The sequence below is a fragment of the Corvus kubaryi genome, unplaced genomic scaffold (genome assembly GCF_017639235.1).
Source record: "Corvus kubaryi isolate FWS band 111438036 unplaced genomic scaffold, C.kubaryi_AGA036_p1.0 78, whole genome shotgun sequence".
NCBI classification, from domain to species: domain Eukaryota; kingdom Metazoa; phylum Chordata; class Aves; order Passeriformes; family Corvidae; genus Corvus; species Corvus kubaryi.
The window spans coordinates 6,904,528-6,927,866 of record NW_024582065.1 but is presented as its reverse complement, the minus strand read 5'-3'; the positions used below and the strand labels follow the sequence as shown (position 1 = coordinate 6,927,866).

Genomic DNA, 23,339 nt, shown 5'->3' with positions numbered 1-23,339 from the left:
GGGCGGGGAGGCCGGAGCGGCCCCCGCAGAGCCGCCGGCCCGGCCATGTGCCGACAGGGGTGGCTGCTGCCGGCTGCCTGCTCCGCGCCCGCCGCTGCCGCCCGCCTCCTCAGCCTCGTTCCTGCCGTTTATTCTTAATTTTTTGATCGTTATTTTATTTTTAATAATTCTCTTTAAAAAAAAAAACAAAACAAAAAAACCACCGCGTTTATTTTGGTATTGATGCTCTCCGAGCGGGAGACTTCGGAAGACGCGGTCCTCACCTGAGCGAGCCGGCCCCATACCCCCGTTTGAAGGTAAGCGGAGCGGGAGGAGGCACCGGCTCGGGGGGGCTCTGCGGGACCCCCCCCCCCCGCCCTGCCGGGCCCCTTCTCCCCGTCTTTCCCAGCGCTGGGGTCTCTCGCGGTGTTTTTTCCCTGTTTGCTTCGCTCCCGCCCCCGCCGCCCGCTTCCCGGTGCATCCGAAACTGCCTGGGATCGCTGCTCCGGGGGAACCGGCAGCGAATCCCGCACCCCGGGGGATGCCTGCAAGGAGGGCAGCAGGCAGAGGATAGCCCCGGCTGCCGGGAGTGGGGCTGGGATGGGATTTGGAGGGGGAGACAGCGTGAATAGGGACATGGAGAACTGCACGGCATCCGCTCCCCCCGTAGCCTGCCCAGAGGGACCGGGCAAGTCCCGCCACCTCAGACCTGCATGGGAAATACTGGGGTGCTCCGAGCTTGGTTTTCCCTCATCCTACAGCGCCTTCAGCTCCAAAGCCTATGAGGGATGTCATGAAAGCACCTCTCAGGGATGCAGTGGGAAAGCTGCCCCCATCCCATGCCTTTCTTGGGTGTGCAGGTCGTGTCCTTCTCTGCCCCAGGGACACCTCTGCACACTCAGTGTGGGACTGGAACTGGCCTCTCTTCACTGTCTGGACACCTCACCTGGAGCCATGTGTCTGGGTTTGTTCCCACCTCATGTGCTGGCCCCAAAGGACATCAGAATCCCCTCCTCCATCCCAGTGAGTTTGTAGGGCCACCCCAGTGCTGGGTTAAGCGCCAAACCATCATCCCGTTAGCTCACGCTCAGCAAAGCAGTGGTGATGGAGAGGGATCCAGAGCGGAACGCGAGGAAGGTGATGGCACAGTCACCTGTGGGTTGTTTTTGTCACTCTGAATCCAGCAGCCATCAAGGTCTGTGCTCTCAGAGCCACACGGATGTTGTTCAGCACATTAAAGGTAGCCTGAGGGCTTGAGGGGGGGGCGGCTGTGGGAGGAAGAGAGAAATCCCCCAAGGGAAGATGGCTTTTCATTTCCCCATATCGACCGCTTTCAGACAGGATTATTTATATTTGACATAACACATCACCAAACTTGGGAGGTAGTGGGGGTGTGCTCACACTCATTAAGGTAGACAGTTTTCTGGCAGAATAAATTAAAGGTAAGAGAAGACGGCACTTTGAGGTACAACAGATTGTCTTCCAGCCTGAAAGGAGCAGCGAAATCAGCATAAAACCTAGATGGGAAAACTCTGCACTTCGGTCTGTCATGATGTATGGCTGTCATTTTAGGGAACCTGGCGGGGTATCCCGATTTTCAGAGTGCAGATGGTGCTCCTGGGTGACTTCATTTGAGCAAAAGTACCCAGTAGGATGGGTTTTTTAGTCATCACATCTTCTCTTCGCTGAGGAAGCATCTAAATTACAGCGCTGTGAGGGAAAGTAGTTGACATGAATTGTGCATGAAGTGAGCGCCTGAACTATCCCACACCCGTGCAGACTCAACGAGGCTCCTGCCCCGTGCCAATGGCTTGTGAATAACTGGAGGTTGTTTGCAGTCTCTGTGGTTGATTTTCTTCTTGCTTGAAACGAGCAGAAAGGTGCATTAGGGGCTGTCAGTTGGTGAAAAGAGATTTTTAAACACCTTAAAGACTGTGCAGCTGTAATTAGAAGTGTAACCTCCTTCCTCTGCGTGTCAGGATTTCTGTGCAGAACGATGACAGGACCTCTTAAGGAATGGTGCTGGTGCTCAGGAGAGATAAAGAACTTCAACAAAATCCCCTGCAAAGCCACGGATGTTGATTTATCACTGCACTACATTGGTTCTCGTTCAGAAAGGATGTGGGGATTTGAGGGGAAGGAAGGAAAGAGCATTTGTTCCTTTCTGGTTTGTTGCCAGCGGGCACAGATTACAAACACAGGCAGCTCTGAAATACCTGTGCCTACCTGGGCACAACGAGTGGCAGAACATCACCAGTGCTGGGGTTCCTGGCTGTATCCTGGCTGTGGCCATCGCTGTTTTCCAGCAGAGCCTGGTGGGTGGGTCTGGCTGTCACATCTCCTGATCCTTCTCCATGGAATCTGTGGCAGTCCCTAAACCCTCGTGGAGGTGACACGAGAGTCAGGCCTGAAGGTTTGGTCTCAGGGGCTTTGCTCTCTGAGGAAAACCTGTTCAGCAGTGGGTGTCTCTGACCTGTTCAGAGTCACTGCCCATGGTTTATTGACCCAAGCCTTTCTAAATGTTTCCCACTCTGAAGCTGAAGAACACCCCTGACCCTCCAGCCATTCCTGAGCACCCCTTTAGGATCTTTAGAAGTTTTGCTGGGTGCCAGATTCAAAGAGATAAAGGTGCTCAATTCCCTCAGGCATTCATGTGCAGCCCAGGGAGCTTCGTGCATCCTCGCAGCCTCGAAGGGTCCCTGCCACTGACCTTTGGGATGTCAGGATGTGTTCTCAGTGCCCAGCATGTGGGGCAAGGAGGGCTTTTGCAGCTGGCCAAGCTCCAAGGGATTTGCCTGACTCAGCCCTTTCCCTCGGGCTGCGCAGTGCTGGTGTAAGAGACAGGGATGGCTGGGTCCCTTCTCACTCGGCCTGTTCTGGTACCTGTCTGCCGTGTTGTCATGGATATGGATAAGGACATGGCCAGGGAAGAGGTGCTGCATGCTGGCAGGGCTCCCGCAGGCACGGCTGGTGATGCAACTTGTGACATTGAAGAGATGCAGGGAAGGGATGGAGCAGAGCTGGAGATGTGGGGCTGAACTTACAGCTCATTCCCGGTCTAATCTACGTTTTCTCCCAGGTCATCGTGTGTTATCTCCTTCTCTCCTTGTGATCTCTTATGGAGGGATCGGTTCCCCCTTTGCCTGAGCAAACAGCCTTTATCCCAGCAGTGCACATGGGCAGAGGGATGACAGGTTGGGTGATGGACTCTGACCTTCTGCAGACCTTTCAGCCACCTTCAGCTCACAGCCAGGACCAACCCAGGCAGGACTGGGACCTCAGGAACCTGCGAGAGCAGCCCTGGGCAGAGGGCAGCTGGAAAGGTTGGGGAACAAAATTAAAGGTCAGAATAACATTTTGAAATATCCCTGGACCTCTTTGTCCCTGGAAAGGTTAATAACAGCTGGGACCCATGACAGCAGTTCAGGGCAGCAGCAGGAGGACCAGGCTCCATGGAGATGTGGTTCTCGAGGCATCAGAGGCAGCACTGAGGGAGGACAGGACTTGATTTAGGCCAGAATCACAACAATGATGATTTTACCCCATCCTACATGTCCAAGAGTACAGATTTCTCTCTGGAGCTGAGGGTCAGCAGGGACAGTGTTGGGTCCAGCACCTCCCTCAGCGTGAGCTCCCCTTGGCAGGACAAGCAGTGGAGACAGGACATGAGCCAGGGGCTGGCGAGTTGTTACCCTCTCACCTCAGAGCTTTCTCCTGCTCGTTGAACAATCACTTGTGATGGCTCAGAGCTGACGTTTGACTCCGCTCCCAACTCCACTCCACTCCCACAAGACGAGCTGAGGCATCACCAGGGCAGCTCAGCCCCTGCTCACCACCTCCAGTGCTTCTCCGCCATCTCCCTTCTGCAGGACAAAAGCCACCTTGCAGCCACAGACCCCCCCAGCGTGGATGCAGGGAGTGTGCTGAGCTTCTCTGGACAGCAACACTGATGTTTTCCTGAGCTGGAAACTGGAAAACACATGCCATTGTCCACAAGGAGGGAGGGGTGCAGCTCCTACACGGGGCTGAGTCGAAGGTACACGCGGCTCTGCTGCCCTGGGAAATAACTCTGTGCTCCACAGCTTTTATCAAGGAGATGGAAACTTGTCATATTCTTTTTGCAACAATATCTGACACTATCCAAGCAATTTGCCTTTGGTGTGTTTCCAGAAATAGTTAGGCCTACGGTAGGCAGGGGTGACATCTGGATGCATTACTGTTGAGTTCAGAAACATTCAGTAAACAAGACAGGATCTATTGTTTAAAGGTTATTTCAAAAGGCTCCCAGCGACTTATCTGGCCGTGCAATGGTGAAAGCTTTAATGGCTCTCTGGTAATTACCTTTTCTGAAGGACGTTTCAGAGGGAAGTTACCAAAAAACCAAAAGTCTCAGCCCGTCCTAGCCAGGTGAGGGACCTGATCCAACCTGAAAATGTGAGGGGGCTTGCTCTTTGCTTCAGTGCTGGTGGGATCAAACCTGGGAAATGGCTGAAGGAAGAGCAGGCTGGGGGGCACAGGCAGGGCATGCAGGGGAGCTCACCAGCAGTTCAACAAGAAAGAAAAGTCTCAGATCAGCATAATAGGGCAGCAGGATTCACATCAGCAGGGAGGGCGAGAGAAAGAGCCCTCCCCGAGGCACTGAGGGGAAAAGAAATGTCATTAGGCATGGATAAAGCAGACGCCTCTGAGCACCTGAGCCGAGGGTGGGTGGCTCTGCAGGGAGAGGGGGCTGGCGGGGGCTGCCACGCTCCGGGGGCTCAGCAAGGCCACAGCAGGAGCCACTCGGCGCCCACGCCTCTATTCAGCACGTCCCAGAGCAGTGAATAACCCCTCTATTAAGAAAAAAAAGGAAAAGGAGGGCAGGTAAATTCCTGGCAGGAGCCAAGTGCCAGCCGTCCTCCCTTGCCCCGGTGCCAGGGATGCTGCTCATGTGGAGAAAGGGGCGAGCTGCGGCTCTGCTGTCGCTCACACATCTGCACCTGGCAGGAGCCGCTGCTGGCTGCTCTCCTCGGCCCCAGGGCAGGCAGAATTAATGCTCACTGATAATTTCCAGCCCCTCAGAGAGGAAGTCATGTCGTGGGTTCACACATCTTCCTGTTTCGCCAGTGTTTTGCTCCTAGGGGCAGTGGGGGTGAGTGAGTTCCAGGGATGCCCGTGGAGCCCTGGAGTCAACCAGAGGGCTCTGCCTGCAGCAGGACCATCCTGTCCCGCTGCCCCATCAGGTGCTGCTGTGACGCTGTGTCAGTGCTGCAGGGCCTCAGTGCTGGGGGACAGCTGGTGGGAGCCCTTTGGAGCTGCTCAGACCCCACACACCCAGCCTGCTGCCCATCCCTGCCTTTTCCCTTCTGTTCACCCACTGCTGCTCCGGCCCTGCCCTCCTGCTCCACAGCCCCGTCCTCTTCAATCACAAAATCCTCAGGTGGTGAGATAACCATCGGAAACTGCCTAAAAAACAGGCTTTGGTGAGAAAGCGTCTTTTCCCTTTGAATTGCTACTGAAGTCCAGCTTAGGTCTTTCCAAGGCTGAGCTGGTTGGCCTCTCCTGGGGAGGGGATATAGGAGATGATCTTGCTCAGCAGGGGATGGAGCCCTGTGCCCCACCAGCTTTAGGTCTGGCTTTGAGCCGTGGCTTTGCTCTAGGTACGAGTTCATCACAGGCTCTGAGCCGCAGAAGCTCATAAGCTCATTACACTGGGGGAGTTGCGAGTGGTGAGGAGGCCACAGAGCTGGGATTTCCTTCCCTTCTGCTGGAGAGGACTCTTAGCAAACCAGGAGGAAAAGTCCTGTGTGGTTTCATTTTTTTCACGTGCAGAGCTGTCCCCTGTTCCTGGGCTGCCTGAAAGGGCTGGACCACTATGGGCACAAGTGGCCTCTTGCAGCTCTGCCTTGTCCCCACAGAGCTGGCACCAGGCAAAGCCAGCTCCTCTATTTGCTCACGGAGTGTTTAGGATTAAAGGGGGAAATACCTCAGTATAAATGCCAGAAAAGTGGCTGCCGGGGGGAGAGAAATCCCCAGATTGCTGGGTGATGTGGCTGCTTTGAAACCCTCTGGGGATCACCTCAGCCTTGTGATGGATTCCTCCTCTCCCCAGCCTCTCCCCAGCTCGGGTCGCTTCAGCTGAACGGGATCAAAATGCCTTGAGGTTCAAAGATTCACGGACTGGCACCGATCAGAGCAGGGAGATGTCGCGGACTTTGTTGTAAAAGATGATACAGAGGCTCCATTGAGGCTGGAATTCGCTGTGGTGCTGCGGGAGCGTGCCGGGAGCGAGGGGGATTTCACAGGGAAGCGCCAGACGAGTCCCCGGAGCGGCTGCAAAAATCACAGCTCTGCTAAAGCATCACTCACAGGCTCGGCTTCCTGCGAGAAAAACAACTTACCTAGAGATAGCTTTGCTCATTTCTCTTCCAAATATTCCACCTTCGCTCCTCTGGGGTGTTTGGGTTTTTCTCCTTGGGAATGCTGTGGTATTTTCCGAGCTGCCCGGCAGGGACAGTGCAATCCCGACACAAGAGCTCCTCTTTGGAAACCCGCGTCTGCTTCCCGATTTAGGCAGAGGGTGTTGCTCGGGCTTTGCCATGCCATTTGCATCTGCATTCCCTGCGCTCTCAGTGTGGATTTGGGTTTAGATCCATCATGGATCTTCCTGCCTGAGCTTTGGCAAGCCATTAACTCTCTCCTTTACCTGCTGCCCGCCTTCTCAGCGAGGCGACAGCGTGTGCAGGGAGGCTCTCTGAGTTCCTGCATCATCCCTGCAGGCAGCGATGCTCCTCCTGCCTCCCGCTTTCCCACCCTGGCATCCACAGAACAGCGGCGTGCACGACGCCACTCTTTACTTAACACAACGTACAGGGGTTACAGGAGAGGAAAACGGAGTTACAGGGGGAAACGGGAGGCATTTTGTGGCAATCCAAGCTGTTTCCTGGGGAGGAAATACAGCCAGGAGGCTCAGCGTGGAGGTGTCCCAGCTGCAGGAGGGTGGCTGAGGAGATGCACGGCCTCACTGTTGGGGATTTCTCCCCATCTTCTCCACAAGTGCAAGCAGGGATTTGCAGGGATGCAGGCTCTCCTGTGGAAGGGAAAGGTGTCTCAGTATGATTGGTGTTGCCTGCTGGGAAGCTAAGCTCTGGAAAGATTAGCAGTGGGATCTGGGGAAAAATAGCTCTGCTGAGGGAGTGGGAGTGGAGTTGGGAGGGGACGGATAACGAGCGCTGATTTGCGTTTGTTGTTAGGAAAAATTAGTGGGTTTATTGTTATGTTACACAAAGGAGCAACCGGGGTAATAATTCGAACTCAGGCTGTCCCCTGGGCTTCCTGTGTGACTTCTTCCTTGTGCAAACAGTGACGGGCACGAAGCTGTGGCTGCCACTGCCAGGAGAGCAGAGCCAGGCCCCCTTCCACATCCAAATGCATTGAAGTGCTTGAACGGTGTTTCTCAAAGCCCTCCAGGTGATGTCTCCCATCCAGCTGTCACCAAAGCCATTTTCTGAGTGACTGTGACAGAGTTAAGGTGCACCCAGAGGAGGGAATGTGCTCCTCGCGGGGCGTTGGACTTGGTGACCTTTAAAGGTTCCTTCCCACCAAACCCTTCTGTGATTCCAAGGGCAGCTCGGGTCTGCAGCACTGGCATCACTGAGCTCACTGGGCTCGGGCAGGAGCTCTCAGGAGTCTCCTCTTTGCACGGAAGACCTGGTGGGCTCCAGGTTGTCCAGAGAAGCTGTGGCTGCCCCATCCCTGGCAGTGTCCAAGGCCAGGTTGGACGGGGCTTGGAGCAACCTGGGATAGGGGAAGGTGTCCCTGCTCACGGCAGGGGGTGGGACTGAGATGGGCTTTAAGGTCCTTTCCAACTCAAACCAGTCTGGGATTCTGGGATTCTGTGATCCCCTGTGGCCAGCACTGGATGTGACATCCCAGCCCCCCGAGATAAAGACAAGCACAATGAATCTTAGACAGCTCCAGATGATTTTTTTCTGATTTGCAACGCTTCAGCTTTGCTGTTTTCTCAAGAGTTATTCCTGATTCTCACAGAAGCTCGTGGGAGCAGATTCAGCCCACAGAAAATGGAGTTTTCTTAGTTGCACCTCTTCTCCCTTGTGTTTCTGGCATCACATCTTTGTTTATGTTGTACTTTCAAAGAAAACAACACAGGTTACAGAAAACACAGAACAGTGATACCGGTTTCTGAGAAAACAACACCGATCTTAACCTGTTTTCTGGATACCTTTATAAATATTCTCTATATTGTTGAATGTTCCAATTGGCAGGCAAAGGGTTGGTCTTTAAAACACTGTCTGACTTGATTGGTAGTAAATATAAAGTGTGAAGATTGCTGGGCTGTGGCAGAACTGTTGCCTGCAGAGGATTAGAGTTGCTCAGCTCCAGGGATGCCGAACTCTGGCACATTCTGCTGCTGGAGTTTCTCTTGAAAAGAGAAGATTCCTAAATATTAAGACAGGTTTGCCAGGACCTGAAATGAAAAGGGCTTTGCTTGATTGGGCTGTTAACATCACCTCGAATATCACAGGCTTGAGCAATTCCATGGTAATCCCAACTAAACCAGCCAGAAGCAGCACTGAAGCATCCTGGGCTCCCAGCAGAAATTCCTGGGCTCCCACATGCTCCATTCTCTGCCATGTCAAGCCCAAGAGCAGTAGCAGCCAGGTTGGAGGGTGTTTTTTCACCAGACCTGTGAATATATTCCTGATTCCCAGAGGAGATTTCTGGTCTGTTGAACATTCCGAAGGGGCATCTCCTGTGGGAATAGCTCCATCGCACATTTTGAGGGGCTCTTCTGTGCCCAGGGATGCTCCCAGGCACTGGGCAGGGAAGATGCTCACATTTTTACAGGTCTGGGTTTTGTAAGACTCAAACTTCAGCTCTGTGTATGCTTTACATTGAGGCAGGATGGCAATGAATCCTCCATGGAGGGGGTGGTGCCTGGAGAGCTCAGAAAATCAGTGTCAGTTCAGTAAAGGTTTTGCTAATTCGGTTCTGGGCTTCCAGTTCAGCCCAGAAAATCAGCAAAGTTTTGCTAATTCGGTTCTGGGCTCCCAGTCCAGCACATTAACTCTGTTATTTACCAGCAGAACATTCCTGCTTCCTAAGGAGTTCCAGTAGCTGTGTTCAGGTGAAGTGAACTTGCTGTGCAAGGGAACAAAGCTGAAATCCACTCGGGATTGGGAGGTGCTGTGTGAGCCTCCTCCTGCTTCCCAGGATGGATGGAGGCATTGCTGTGGGCTCATCCCTGGGCGTTCAGGGCCCTGACCCCTCCCAGGGCAGCTCAGAAAAGCTCAGGGGTGGTTCAGAGCATTGGTCTGAGGCTTGGCTTTCCAAGAGAAGGCCCTTGGCATTTTCTGGTGCTTTGAGGTGCTGCCAGTGTAAGGAAGGAAAGGAGCAGCTGCAGCCTGCCCAGGAAGCGCCAGCACTGAGCAGAAGCTTCTGATCACATCCACCCTTCTCACCTCGCCTGCCTCAGTTTCCCACATTTTGGTGCCTGTGGCAGCGTTTCTCTGGCTGCTGGGCACAGCAAGGAGGTGGCAGATGAGGCTCATGAGCCACTGCCTCTCTCTCTCGGGCCTCCCCACCACCAAGGAGTCATTTGAAAGGCAGGGCTGGTGTCGTCCTGGTGCTGACGAGAAGCAAGAAGATCCCTCACACGTGTTCTGCTTTTGGAAGATGCTGTCCCTGGGAACGGTCGATATCTCAAACATTTGATCCCGGCAGTTCCCACCCCACGTGGGCTTGAGCTGAGCAATTTGTGTGAAGGTTTTTCTCTGGTTCTTTATTCTCCTAATGAGGGTTTTCAGCTGAGCTCTGTGAGTTCCTTTATCTTTTCTGCTCTTTCTCTTACGATTTGGTTGTTGTGGGGTTGTTGTTTTGGGTTTTTTTTTTTTTCTCTGAGTTGAATCTTTCCCTCTCTCATCTCCCAGGAAAAGCTGTAACAATATTAAGGTGAGGAAAAAAAGGCAAAATTTACTGGAACTGCTTCATGGTGAGTTGCTGTGAATCTGAAAATTACCCTCTCAGACGGTCTGTATTAATTCCCTGATGCAGCAATGATAAATCCTTATTGAAGGGGATAACATAAGGAGATTTTACTGCCTGGAGAAAAACTCCAGGGTGCAAACAATGAGGAAGCCCATCTGCCTCTTGTTCATGATCCCTGGAAGTGTCCAAGGTGAGGCTGGACGGGGCTTGCAGCAACCTGGGCTAGAAAAAGGTGTTCCCCCCATGGGAGGGGGTGGAATGAGGTGAACTTTAAGGTCCCTCCAACCCGAACCAGTCTGGAATTCTGTGATTCTGTGATCAGTTGGCAAATGCACGTGTGACAGTGCTGACACCAGCCCTCAGGGGGTGACATTACACTGAACAAAGGACATGGATGGGCGGCCAGACAAGTCCCCTGTCCCGGAGCCCCAAACCTCTGCCCATTCCCTGCTTGCAGCAGCTCCCCGAGTCCCTGAGGTCCAGCCCTGCGAGCACCAGGCAGGCAGGAACTGAAAAGCAGCAGGTTTTGGCCTCAGCCCACGTCAGGCAGCGTGAAGGTTCATCTCCTTCACCGAGCGATGAGGGGCTCCTTCCCTCGCACCCCAAGGGCAGCTCACACCCTGCCCCAGCAGCAGGGCAGGCATCTTGTGTCAGAGGCCACCTCCTGAGCCAGTCCTCAACATTTATGCGTTATTTCCAAAATCCCCCAGCTCCCTCTCTCTTCTCCTCTTCTTTATTCATGCGCCACGCTGCCTTGCAGGGCTGGAGTGGGAAAAAACACTCCGCTTGTGCCTCACTGCACGGCCTGAGCCGGAGCCTTCGCCAGAGCAATGTAAAGCTGTAGCTATGGAAACTCCCAACCCTTTTTCCTGATTTTTTTTTTTTTTTTTTGAGAACAGCAACGTATATCTCTTTGGAGATCCCAGACAGGGCTGCCTGCAGCACCCAGGGAGTCCCCTGGTGTCCCACAGCGGCAGCAGGAGCTGCAAGCACAGACCCAGGTCTGTGTCCCCAGGGCACAGGAGGGGGACTGAGGAGGAATAAGCGGGTTGCATGGAAAGCCAGAGGCCAGGACAGCTCGGGGACGCTGGTGGGGACAGTGTGATGCTGCTGGAAGTGTCACCAATTGCCAGACACCCACCCACAGCTGGGAGGGGTGGGCAGGGACAGAGGGGCGCTGGTCCATGTGTTGGTGGCCGGGTGGAGGGTGTCCCTGGAGCTCTCAGGTGGCTGCATTTAATTTTAAAGGAGCTCCCTGGATCCCAGCCCGGATCTGTGACTCCTGAGCAAAGCAAAGCAAAGCAAAGCAAAGCAAAGCGGGGTGTGCAGCTCGCAAAGGCTTTGATCTGCCGAGGATCTGCCCATCCCACGGAGCCGTGTTCACAGCCCTTGGAGATGCAGAGCTGTTGGATTCACTGCTTACCAGCAATGTGCACCGAGCGTGCCCTTCCTCCCGCCCTAATCGATGGCTCCTCCACCTCCCGGGACATCTGCGGGGTCACCGGGCCAGCCGTGGGGCTCATCCTTCCCAAACACCGGTGTAGGGGGTGGTGGGAGCATGGAGCTGCTCCCAGCTCACTGCTCACCCAGTGGAAGCCACCTAGTCTGGAAATGGGCTGGAATTTGATGGATTTCAGGCAACCTGGCTTCAAAACAGAACTGTGACCAACTTCCCTGTGTGAAGAAGGGGCACTGGTACAGCAACACTTCCTCTCTCAGGCACTCTCCTGCCAGGATGAGAGAGTGGGATGAGCCAGAGGTCCTGGGATGAGCCAGGAATGTATCCCAGCTGTGCAGGGTGGCTGAAGGCGCAGCTGGGGCAGGCTGCCGGCTCAGTGTGTCTCAGCAGGGCTCTGTGTGGTTTTGGGCCTGCCTGAAGCAGAAGCCAAAAGGTGCAAACAGAAGCTTTGGAGCATGCAGGGCTTCTGTTAGCCCAGGGCTGGGTGGCAGCAGAGGTGACTCAGTCCATGTCCTCCCATCAGGATGATTCTCCAGTGATTCTCCAGAGCCGCAAATCCCGGGAGCTGAAGCAGCCACTGGCAGGAGTCACAGGGAGAGTTGCTGCTTCTGCTGCCTTTGCGTGGCCATCAGAGGGTACCAGAGCCTTGCTGTCCCTCTGTGCAGTGTCCCTGGCCTGTAAATCCTCATTCCCAGGGGGTGCTGAATGCCCCTGGGAGCAGGAGGCAGCTCCAGCTCCCAGCCAGGGCTGTTGTCAGCTGAGAGCTCCCCCGGTGACTCTGTGTGAGTGTTTTCCCATCCTTGTGCCCCAGCAGCCACATCTGAGCCACAAAACCCCATTCTCCAGGCATTTCCTGGGAGATGGGACAGTGGGAATGTTGGTGTGAGCTATTGGTGGCAGGCACCAGCTCCCCCAGAGCTCTTGGAGCAGCAGCTTCTGGTGTTCAGCGTGAGGAGCTTCCAAAATCCATGTGAATTCTGGGAAGAGTCGCTCTTTCAGAAGAACAAATTCCTTTTTTTTCCACCTTCAGTGCATTGGTTCAGCAGCATTTTCTGACAATTAAGGGTTTTGATCTCTGTGGCTGTGCCTTTCTGGGGGACTGCAGCGAGCTCTGCTGATGTGAGATGTGGGGAACGAGCACTGCCTGCTGAGTGAATGGTGCAGGAAAAAGTCCTAATCAGGAGTAAGGTTTATAGCTGGCTCTCAACAAGCTAATCCAAGCTTTTCAGGTCGGCCAAGGAACGTTTCCAGTCCTGGGCTGGGCAGTGGGTGCTCCCCACTCCCTGACCTTTTCCCCACTCAGAGTGATTGCAGCAGCTTATCTCAAGCTGCTAATTCCCAAACCTGCTCTCTCTAATGTTTAATATCTCAAGCTGCCTAAGCCATAACTCAAGAGGTGATTAAATGATGCAGGGTGGAAAGACAGCACATCTTTCTTTTATCTTTTTTCTTTTTTTTTTATTTGGATGGAGTTTAGACTGCTTATGAGTGTTTGGGATTATGGCCTGCTTCCCAGCTGATGAATGGGAATAATTCCTGGTGCTTAAGCAGACTGTTTGGGCAGTGAAAGGTGGGACTGGGGAGGGTAAAGCCCTCTGGAGCGGTTTGACAGCAGTTCTGAAATCATGACAGAGCCTGGCTGTGGCAGCTCAGGGCAGGGGCAGACCTGGGGGCAAGTCCATCACTTCTGCACCAGTTCCTTGGGCCTGGCTATTGGGATTTACCTGTCCTGGACTGATGTCAGTGTAGGGTTGGTGTGCAGCGATGGGCAACTCTCTGTCGGTGTCTCCAGCATCCCTGTCATCATCACCAGCATCTCTCTCAATGTCACCAACATTCCTCTTGCTGTCACCAACGTCCCTGCGGATGCTTTCAGGATGTGGCCGTTCATTTCCACAGAGCAGGGTGAGCACTTCATCTGTGCTGAAGTGTCCCCAGCCACCTTCCCCAGTCACTCTGGGATGAGGACAGCAGCACCTTCAGGATGGCCCCTGAAGGGGACATTCCCAAGGGCAGCATCCAGGTGATTCAGCGGTCCCCCCATCCCTCCCCAGCAGCACGGCCTCTCTCCCCGGAGCATCTGCAGCCACTGAAATTCCTGCCGGGCGCTGTGCTGAGCAAGCCTTAACGCCGGCGTGACGAGCTGTGCAAATATTTATTTCTGTGAGGCGTGATCTGGTTGTGCTAAATGCCATCAGCGCCTCACTACTGCAGAGCACGCATTCCCTCACTGCCGGGACGCTGCCGGGACGGGCACCCCCTGGACCTGAGGAAACCTGCTTAAATGTGCTGGGAAGTCAGACTGAGAGCTAATCTCTGCTTTAAAAACTGCTGGGAGAGGATCCCCCGATTCTCCCATGAACTTCTGCTTTTTTAAGCTCCAGGAAGCCCCACGATTCGAAGTGGCTGTTGCTGTAGGATGGATCTCCAACACAGGCTGAGCCTCCTCTGCTGGGTTTTGCTGTCAATGAGCTGCTGTCACACAGGAATCCAGCCTGGCTGCTCTGGCAGGTTGAGGGGGGTCACACCTGATGACCTTTAAAGGTCCTTTTGATCCAAAATATGGTTCTGTGACAGGAACACCTGCAGGGATGAGTATACAGCGTGTCCTTGGTACTTGGAAAAAGCTTATACAACAAGGAGTTGTTGGACTGACACGTGAGATTTAGCAGAATGCTTTTCATTGTAAAATTCAGGGGTTAATTATCTGTAATACCATTGTAATGTGTGGTTATATTGAATTATAACAGCAGCAGGCAGAAGGAGCAGCTCACTGTGACCCATTTCCCATCTCAGCACTGCTCTGGCAGCACTGGGGGAGCTTTTCTGGCTGCAAAGGGCTGAGCTGAGAATGGGCAGAAAGGAGAGGAGCAGTCCCTGGTCCCTCCAGCCCTCTGGAGGAGTTTATTGTGGGTTATGATTGATGCAGATATGGGGGATACATCCCTAAATCAGCCCAGTGCTCACCTGTACCTCCAGCCTTGGCTCTCACTGCCAGGGCACTAAAACCCCTCCTGACCATGGTGTTGTTCTGCCCTCAGCCATTCCTGGGTGTCCCCTGAGCCCTGCCCAGGGCTGGGGGTGGCTGGGATCCTGTTCTGCAGAGCTGAGCACTATTCCAGCAAGGTCCTGGCTGATAAATCATTGACCAGGCTCTGGGTGTAAGTTGCCTTCGCAATGTGTGGTTTCTGCTCTGGACATCGGTGGGAGCTGAAGCATCGTGGGCTCTCCCAGCTGCAGGAGGGCTGGGGGTGTTGGTGGGGGACAGTCACAGGAGTCTGAGCTGTGGGTTATCCCTGTACCAGTGCCAGTGACCTCTGTAGCTGGCTTTAAGCCAGGTAAGGGCTCTAAGGCCACCAGAAGGGGTCAGGTGGATGTGGAATGTTTTTGTTCTCTGTTCTGTTTGCCCATGCCAGTGTTACAGGCATCTCCCAGCTGGTGGAGCCCTCTCTGAGGTGCCACAGGCTCACAAAACTCCTTTTTAGTCCAGGGATTATCAGTAGTGGCACCTTTCAGGGTAGGGGAAGCCCCTCCTGAGTGCAAGGAGCTGCTCTGCCAAAGGTGGTGTCTGAGCAGAGATGGGATGAGCACGGTCCTGGCGGGTGCAGGGGGGAATATGGGGCTGCTGGGATCTCTGAGCCATCTCCAGCACCCAGGAGGACCCATCTGCTGGGGATGAGCCTGGGAATTTGTGAGTAGCTCTCTCCCAGCAGGCCACAGCAGAGAGCCAAGTGCCCTCTGCTCATAAAACATTCAAAAACCCTTGGAGCACCGAGTGCCTGGAGATGGGGGCTCCCATGGGGCCAGCACTGGTGCTGGGATGGGGAAGCACGGGATGATGAGATGTGTCCCCTTGTGCTGAGGAGCACCCAGGTGGTCTTATCAAAGCCAGGGGTCTGCAGTGACCCAGCCCCAGCCCACCCGCAGCCCAGCCTGGCTGTCCCCCGGCCAGGAATGCTGTCCCCCGGCCAGGAATGCTGTCCCCCAGCCAGGAATGCTGCCCTCAGGAGGGGACAGGGAGCACACGGGAGTGATGCAGGCCCTCTGCTTGAAGAGTTTTTCATCTGGAAAGCCCCGTTCCTGCCTGTGTTTCTGGCAGCTGCCCTGCCCGCTGGCTCCGGCCGTGCAAAGTCTTCTGCTGGCACCTTGCCCGGCCATTCCCAGAGCCTGGCTCTTATTCATTGACTGGATAGGATTACAGGAACTGGGGGAAATGCACCAGGAAGGCTGGATTTGCCACCAAACTGGTGTTGGCTTCTGGTTTATTTGCTGCTTTCCCACTTCCCAGGCTGGTGGTAGTGGCTTTCTGTCACACCGATGCTCTCTGGTGTTTACCTCTGGGCAGAGCTGTGGCACTTACAGGCTCCAGTGTGGCATCAGAGGAGTGTAAGTCAGGCTTATCCTGAACTTTACAGCATCAAGGGCTTGGATCCAGTCTGCTCTGCCCTGGACAGTTAATTACAGAGGGATTTCTTGTTATTCTGATTTAAGGTCCTGAATGCTGCCTGCAGCAAGACCCAGTGGCTCGGGGTAGTGGCATCTTGGCCAGCCAGCATCACTCATGTGCTCTCCTGTTTCCCTGGCATCATGCTGAGATCTTTTTCTTCCTTCTGAGGCAGGGCCTGACCAGCAGTGTCAGCATCAGGGTTCAAGGCACATGGGTGAGCTGGGGAGTGGCTGCACTGCCCACCCAGGGCAAGACCTGCAGGGCTCCTCTCCCCCCACCACAGAGGCTCAGACTCGTCCTGCCCCTGCTCAGCTCCTGCTTTCCACACAGAACTTAAATCTTCCCAACCTCATTGAGGTCTCTCCCTTGGGTCTTTGCCCCGGAGTGACCCAACGAGCTGGTCCCCCCCCAGCAGCCTGGATGAGGGTCAGCCTGGGGGCTGTGCCAGGGTCAGTCCCCCCTCAGAGGCCCTTCCCGGGTGCCAGAGGACACCCACGCACGGCAGCACTCGGTGCAGAAACAACTTGTCCAAGCACAGAGCGGAGGCAGGGATGTGCTGGTGCGGAGCAGAGCCAAGTCAGGCAGGGTGGTGTTACTTCAGGACACGGCGCTGGCCTCCCCTGCTCCCTGCGAAGGGTGGGATGGGTGTTTCTGCTTTTTTTCTCCTTTCCTTTCTCCATCGCGGCTGTTTGGAAGCGCAGGGCAGAGCTGAGCCCCATCTCCACTGCACAAACTGAGCGGTGAGGATGAGGGGCAGGGTCTCATGCTGAGGTTTGAGCTGTGCCCCTCGAGTAGGGGCTGTTCCTGCCTCTGTTTATCCCTGGGTGCTCATTAGGGTGCGGTCTCAGCTCCTGCCTGCTCCAGTGCTGGGCACCAGGCGGGATCAATCCTGCCAGCACTGCTGTCTGTGCTGCCAGTTGTCACCTTGTACCCAGGCTGGCTGTTTTGTTTGAGTCTCCAGCTCCTGGAGACAGGTGGATATGGGCAATTCCCACATTCCATGTTGAACAGAGGGCTGGGCTGCCTCTGGCTGCAGAGGAAGCAGGTCCCAGGGCTGCTGGGGGATGCAGGAGCAGTGCAGTGGGACAAGTGTGGGATACAGCTCTTTGCATGTGAGACACGAACTCCTTGTGCAGGCGCAGCCTCAGCGGGACCAGCATTCCCTGGTTTTTAACCACTTGCCACGGCAGCACTTCCAGCTGGTGCAAAAACTCTTTGGAGTGACTTTGCTGCCCTGCAGATGGGAGCTGGGGTGGGATGGGATAGCTGAAAGCTGCATTTATTTAATTGTCCTCAAGATTATTCTTAATACCTCTGAATCCTGAAAGCTGCCTTAACTGGCTGCTAAGAGAAACCTTAGAGCCGTCTCCTTTTCCATCCCTAGGTCTCCCCCAGCTCCAGCAGGCAGGGTTAGGCCAGTCCACATGAGCCCTCCAGCCCCTGGACCTGGAGCTCAGCCTTTCAGAGCCGGGTATTCGCTGGAGCCTTGGGCTGGGCTGAGCTCAGCCCCCCCAGCTGCTCGGAACCTTCCTCCCACGCAGCTCTCCCGAGAGGCAGCGGCTGCAGCAGCCCTGTGCAGGAGCCAGGGCAGCTGTGAGCAGCCTCTCTCCACACTGGGCACCCGCGGTGGTCCAGGGGCCGTGTTCAAGGTGCTGGGGGGGGGGGGGGGTGAAATAGGATGATTTCTCATTCCACCCCTTCTCCGTTGCTCAAGAGAAGCTTCCCCCAACGCCTGGGTTGGGCTGGGAAGGTCGGTCAGCTCCTCGTGGCAATGCACAAGGGAAGGCAGGAGCAGAGGCTGAGGCAGAGCCGGCCCTTGGAGAACAATCCAGCCCCCAAATCCACATCCTCAGCCATGGCAGGGACAGGCAGAAGCAGGCAGGCGACACAGGGTTGTGTTTAAACCAAGCAGCTCCTGCAGGAGCGGCATGTGGGAATTGTGAAGTGGTTTTGGTTTGTGGCAGCACAACCCGTCCTTTGCACTCTGAGAAAGGAGAAATCTTGCATCGATCCCTGCGTGCTCCCAGTAACCCCAGGGCCACCATCCCCTGTCACCCCGTGGCACTGGGGACCACGTTCCTACAGCAAAGGGCTGCTGGGCTGGGGGCAAAGAGCCTGTGTGGGGTTACAGCCCCCTGCAGCCCCTTGCTGCTGGCTGGCAGGGACAGAGGATGTGCTGGGGGCTGGATTTGGATGGGTTCAGCCATCCTTAGTAGCTGGAGGGCTCCTAACATTGGAGGAAGGAGCTGAGGTCTCCCAGGACTGAGTCTCCCATGCCTGCGTTCCTCAGACCGGGGCTCCCTCCCGCATACCTTCTCCAAGACCACAGCGGAGCTGCAAAGCACTTCCTTTTAGCAGGATATTTATTGCTAAATATATGAATCTGGGAGCCTGTGGAGCGTGAAATTAGGAACAAATGTAAAAAAGGAGGTCTAGACAGGAATTGTTCAGCTTATGGGCCTCCGCATGCTCTGCTCTCCTTCCCCTGTGCACGCTGGAGGGTTTAGTGCTTCCAGGTATGCGGCTTTAATCAGAGAAGCATGTTTGGGGAGGGGAAAAGGGAGAAATGCAAATGGTCCCGCTCCGGAGGGAGCAGTGGCTACGATGCCACGTCTGGCTGGGCGCGGCTGGACAGGAGCCGTGGAAATTGGCTCAATGCAACCCTGGCTGGTGCCCCGGGGCTTAATTAATGGGTGGAAAAGCCGGAGAGCCCTCCCTGGCAGAGCTCTGCCTGCCACCTCCCACCTTGGGGCGGCAGGGAGATGCTGATCCCTGTGGGATCACAGAGGTGCAGCGCCCATCGCCGAGAGCCTGCAGGGCTGAGTGGGGCCACCCCAGAGCCAGGCTCCTGCCCCAGCCCTGCACCCTTGGCTCCGGGACAGCGTGGGGATCGCAAAGGGGAGCAGCAAAGGAGCCAGGGATGGGCATTTCCAGCTGGCACCTGGTCCAGCCAGGCACCTCCATCCCTCTTTAAACAGCAGCCAGAGTTTCTAAATCACTAATGCATCGTTGGCAAACCCTTCCCATGGTTGTGTTGCTCCCCCTGAGCTTCCTCAGAGCGCTTTCCCCGAGGAACGAGGGCAGGATTTGGCCCAGCTCTTGCCCCGTGGCCGCGCGGTGGGAGAAGCCGTGGAGCCGTCGGGATAAATTCCCTTCCCTCCTCCCGAGCTGCTCAGCAGCAACACAAAACGTGACGCTGCTTTATCCATTCAGCACTCACCCAACTTTAGCAGGACATTAAGTGCCTGAAAATATGGCACGGGTTTGTTTTCTTTGGGAGCCGGTTAAATCCCTGACAGATACAGTTGCCTTTCCTCGGGTGCTGAAGTAATTTGGGGCTGGGGTGGCTGGGTTTTGGTTTAACCTGATAGCACGAGCTGGGAGCCAGCTTTGTTAAAGCACTTGTGGAGTAGGTGGTCAGGGTACGATTTCTCTCTTAATTTATGTCGCTTCTCCTGTTCCCAGCCCGAACTAAAAGGTTGCTGGAGCTTTATTTGTGCCAGTTTTAGTGCGGCTGTCTCGTATCTGCTGGCGGGTGTGAGCAGGCAGCGCACCTCTTTTCCCCCCAGCATCCTTCCTGTGGCAAAATGCTGTGCCTCCTCCCGGCATGGAGAGGAATTCCAGGCCTCCCGTGAGCGTTCAAGGGAGGGATGCTGAGAGCAAGACCCGTGGTGGTGTTGTAGGGCTCGTGTGCTGTGCGTGATACACAACATCTGCCCTCTGAGTGAGCCCAGCAGGGACAGGGAGAGGGACCTTCCGCTGCTCCCAGTGCTGTGGCAGCTCCCAAGGGGCACTCCAGGAGGAGAAGGGTGCTGGTGGTACCCCAAAATGTGAGCACAGCGGCCAAGCTGAGCCACAGCATCTCTGTGATGTCCAGTGCCCTCTGTGCCAGCCACAGCTCACCTGGGGCTGTCAAGCATCATCCTGGGGTGCCCCCACAGCCCCCCAACGCTGTGGCTTGGCCGTGGTGATGTGCAGGATCCTGGTGCCTCGGATACATCCCGCTCTCAGGGAGGGCAGCACCCCGCTCCCTGCAGTTGTTAAAGGCTCACTTAGCAGCTCCGGTTATTCCAAATTAAAATACCACGTTGTTTTCCTGGGGAAAATGGATTATAGGCTCAGAGAAAAATGAGCACAGCTCAGAAATCCGTACTGCAAGGCTCCTTCTCCCATCCCTGAAGCTCTCTGCCACCTGGCAGGAGCCAGGAGGGTGCCCTTGGTGCCTGGTTTTATTTCCCTTGGCTCCCCCTCCTGAGGGCAAACCAGCCAGATGTGACCCCAGAGCTGCTTCTCACTCAATCTCTCACCCACTGCCTCAAGTTTTTTTAACCCTTGCAACTGCAAGGTGAGATTTAAGGGGAAATAGGGACTCCCTGATGACTTTCCACATGTGTCCAGTGCAGGAATCTGGCCTGATTCTGCCCTACAGAGCCCTCCTGGTTTCTAGCCCGCTTCACAGGGGGGTGAGCAGAGGGTTTGGGGCTCTGCAGCCCAGCCCCTCACTGCACCCCCTCACCCGCTGCACTCAACTTTGCAGGCTGTTAATGGAGAAGAGGGCGGATGACAGCCGGGACCGTGGTCATCACAGGTGGAATATTAGCGACTGTCATTTTACTTTGTATCATCGCCGTCCTCTGCTACTGTAGGCTCCAGGTAAGGCCAGGGGATGCTGCAGTGGGGAGGGCTGATGGGGTGGGAGCTTTGGGGTGCCAGCTGAGCCCCTCCCGTTTCAGTACTACTGCTGCAAGAAGGATGAATCCGAGGAGGACGAGGAGGAGCCCGACTTCGCCGTGCACTCCCACATCCCTCCGCTCCACTGCAACCGCAACGTAGTGCTGACCAACGGGCCCTCCCTCTACTCCTCATCCCCCTTCGCCAAGAAACCAGCCCAGAGCCGGCCCAGCTGCCCCAGCTGCGCTCCCTACGAGCCCCCCACCTCCTTCCTCCAGGAGACCCCCACTTCCTTCCTCCAGGAGCCTCCCACCTCCTTCCTCCAGGAGCCCCCCACCTCCTTCCTCCAGGAGCCCCCCACCTCCTTCCTGCAGGAGCCCCCCACCTTCTTCCTGCAGGAGCCCCCCGAGGAGCTGCACAACGGAGGCGACAGGGTGAGCTACAAGACGGTGAGCCAGGAGGATCTGGCTCTGCCCGTGTCCAACCTGCAGGCGCTCAATCCCAACCGGCTCTCGGCCATGCGGGAAGCGTTCTCCCGCAGCCGCAGCATCAGCACCGATGTGTGAGGTGCCGCCTGCCCGCCCGGCCCCGAGCGTCCCCTCGCACCTCTGCGGGGCTTTGGACAGCGGGAAGAGCTGGTTGGAATTCCTGGAGGAGTTTTGAAAAGGGGAGGGGGGGGGGAAATGAAGTGAATGTATTTCTGCGGGCTGGTGATGTAAAGGGGGAGCAGAGCAAGCCCAGGTGGGGAGCGCGGGGGTGCAGCTGGAGCGGGAGGTTTTCCAGCGCTGCGTTGTTTGCTCTTTTCTTTTATAAAGAGGATTTTGATATTGAGCATCCTTTTGAACGGAGGAGTTGCCCCTCCTCACCATTTGGCCCGGGGATGATGAGTGAACGATGGGGCTCGTGCTGCAGGTCAGGCATGACCTGGGGGGCCTAGGATGCACTCAGGTGCACAGACAGACCCCAAATGTCCTCTAGAAAAGCAGGGCTGTCACTGCCCACCTTTCTGCCACCCTGTCCTTCACTGCTCCCTGCTGCAGCCGTGGGAGTGTCTGTGGGTGTTGGGTGTGAGTGAGCACAGCCCTGCACTATTCCCAGCCCATGGCACTCCTCAAGGCAGGTGTTAATTCCCGGGTGCCAGGCACAGTCCCCTCAGGGTTAGGATGGTGGCTGGGCACACGGCCTGTCCCTGGAGCCCCCGGAGTGGCCTCGTGGGCCCTCGGAAGGAGCTGGGCTGGGGGTGCAAAACCCCTGCATTACCCAGCTATGGAAATGACACACAGCACACTTTGGGATGGAGGAATATCCCTCGGGATAATCAGCGTCCCTGCTCCAAGTAATGCCATACACAACGTCTGACTGAGGGCTCCGTGGCGCAGGGGTCACCGTGTGTGTGCCCACCCTTTGCATGCACATTCTTACACGCATTTATTTGTTTGAGAGGGGTTTTTTAAGGAAAATAAAAGTAAAAAGACACTTTTTCCCCATCCAGGAAAGTGTCAAAACACTTCTAAATTTAGGCAAAACCTCCGATTTGCATTTTCCACTGAGCCATTTCCCATGGCCAGGCAGCCTGGCTGTGGCACCAGCTCTGTCCCACGCTGGATCCTGCAGGGACAGCCCTGGCAGAGCAGCAGGGACAGAGCTGGTCCCTGAGCGTGTCCCTCTGCACCAGACGTGCTGCAAAGGAGCCCTTGGGGGAACTCAGAGGTTTAGGAGAGCAATTTCAGCCATGAGGGAACTCCTGCTCGGGTTTCTCCTGGCTGTCTCCATTCCTCCCCTCCGACCTCACCACTCTCCAAGTGACAGAACACCCTGTTTCTCCTGGATTGGGCATTATTCAGGTTAAATCATCACCTGGGGATGGCTGGTGAGGATGGACTGGCTGCACAGAGACTCTGCTGCCCTCAGCGCTGTGCTCCAGGGCGATTTTCCTTTTTAAAGATGTTCTGGGAAGAAGCAGCCGTGGCTCCAGCCCCCGGGGCTGTTTGGACACTGTTTGCAGCCCGGCTGGGTATTTTACTTCGAACCACGAGGGCTTTTAATTCCACAGGAAACCTTTTGAAGTACAAGTCAGTCTTTGCAAATGAGTATCTTCGACTTTCTGGGGGGGTTCTCTTTGGGGTGGGGAGGGCTGGGGTTGGTTTCTTACGTGTTTAATATTCCGGGCTCGGTCCCTGTGATGCTGCACCCCAGGAGCACAGTCCCTCTGCTCCAGAGGGGTGCAGCCATGCAGACCATGCTCCCATGTACAGTCCTCACTGGGGTTTGTTCCCATGCCTTGAGCCCTTCTCTCCCCGTTTTTCGTGATTTTTCCCACCAGCCTTCCCTTCCTCCGTTTTACCTTGTTTCTTTCCCTTGTTGCTTGGAAACTCAGCTTTCACTAACCCTCACCTGGTGATCTGTTGTACAGGACTTTGGGAATCTCAGATGGGGGAGGGAAAAGTCAAAAAAAAAGAAAAAAAAAAGAAATAAACTACTTTGACATGGGTTTTGAGGTTTTGGGGTTTTTTTGTCCCTGCATCTGCAAACTTGGGGTGGTGTTTGCAAAGCTCTCAGGAGCTCCCTGCTGCTGAGGGAGTGATGCAGCAGCACTTGGGGTGTGCACAGCAGTTTGAGGGATGCTAAAGGGCCTTTGGCTCAGTGTCTGGGGATCACACCAGTAAAAACACAGAGCAATAACCCCTTGGGAGCTCAGGAAGGCCCTTTTCTTACTGGCACCATATGAAATCTCTTTGCTCACAACCCCCTGAGGAGCTTCAGGGATGCAGCTTCTAAAGCTACAGAACCCCAAAG

At 55.3% G+C, this 23,339-nt stretch overlaps 1 protein-coding gene across 1 annotated transcript; it reads left to right on the top strand.

Moving 5' to 3' along the window:
• FAM163B (family with sequence similarity 163 member B) lies at window positions 1-23,034 on the top strand. The gene is made up of 3 exons (XM_042052250.1): window positions 1-296; window positions 20,410-20,525; window positions 20,606-23,034. Exons 2-3 carry the CDS (start codon window positions 20,433-20,435, stop codon window positions 21,107-21,109), a joined length of 597 nt encoding a protein of 198 aa, XP_041908184.1. The 5' UTR covers window positions 1-296; window positions 20,410-20,432; the 3' UTR covers window positions 21,110-23,034.
• The last annotated feature ends 305 nt before the right edge of the window (window positions 23,035-23,339 follow it).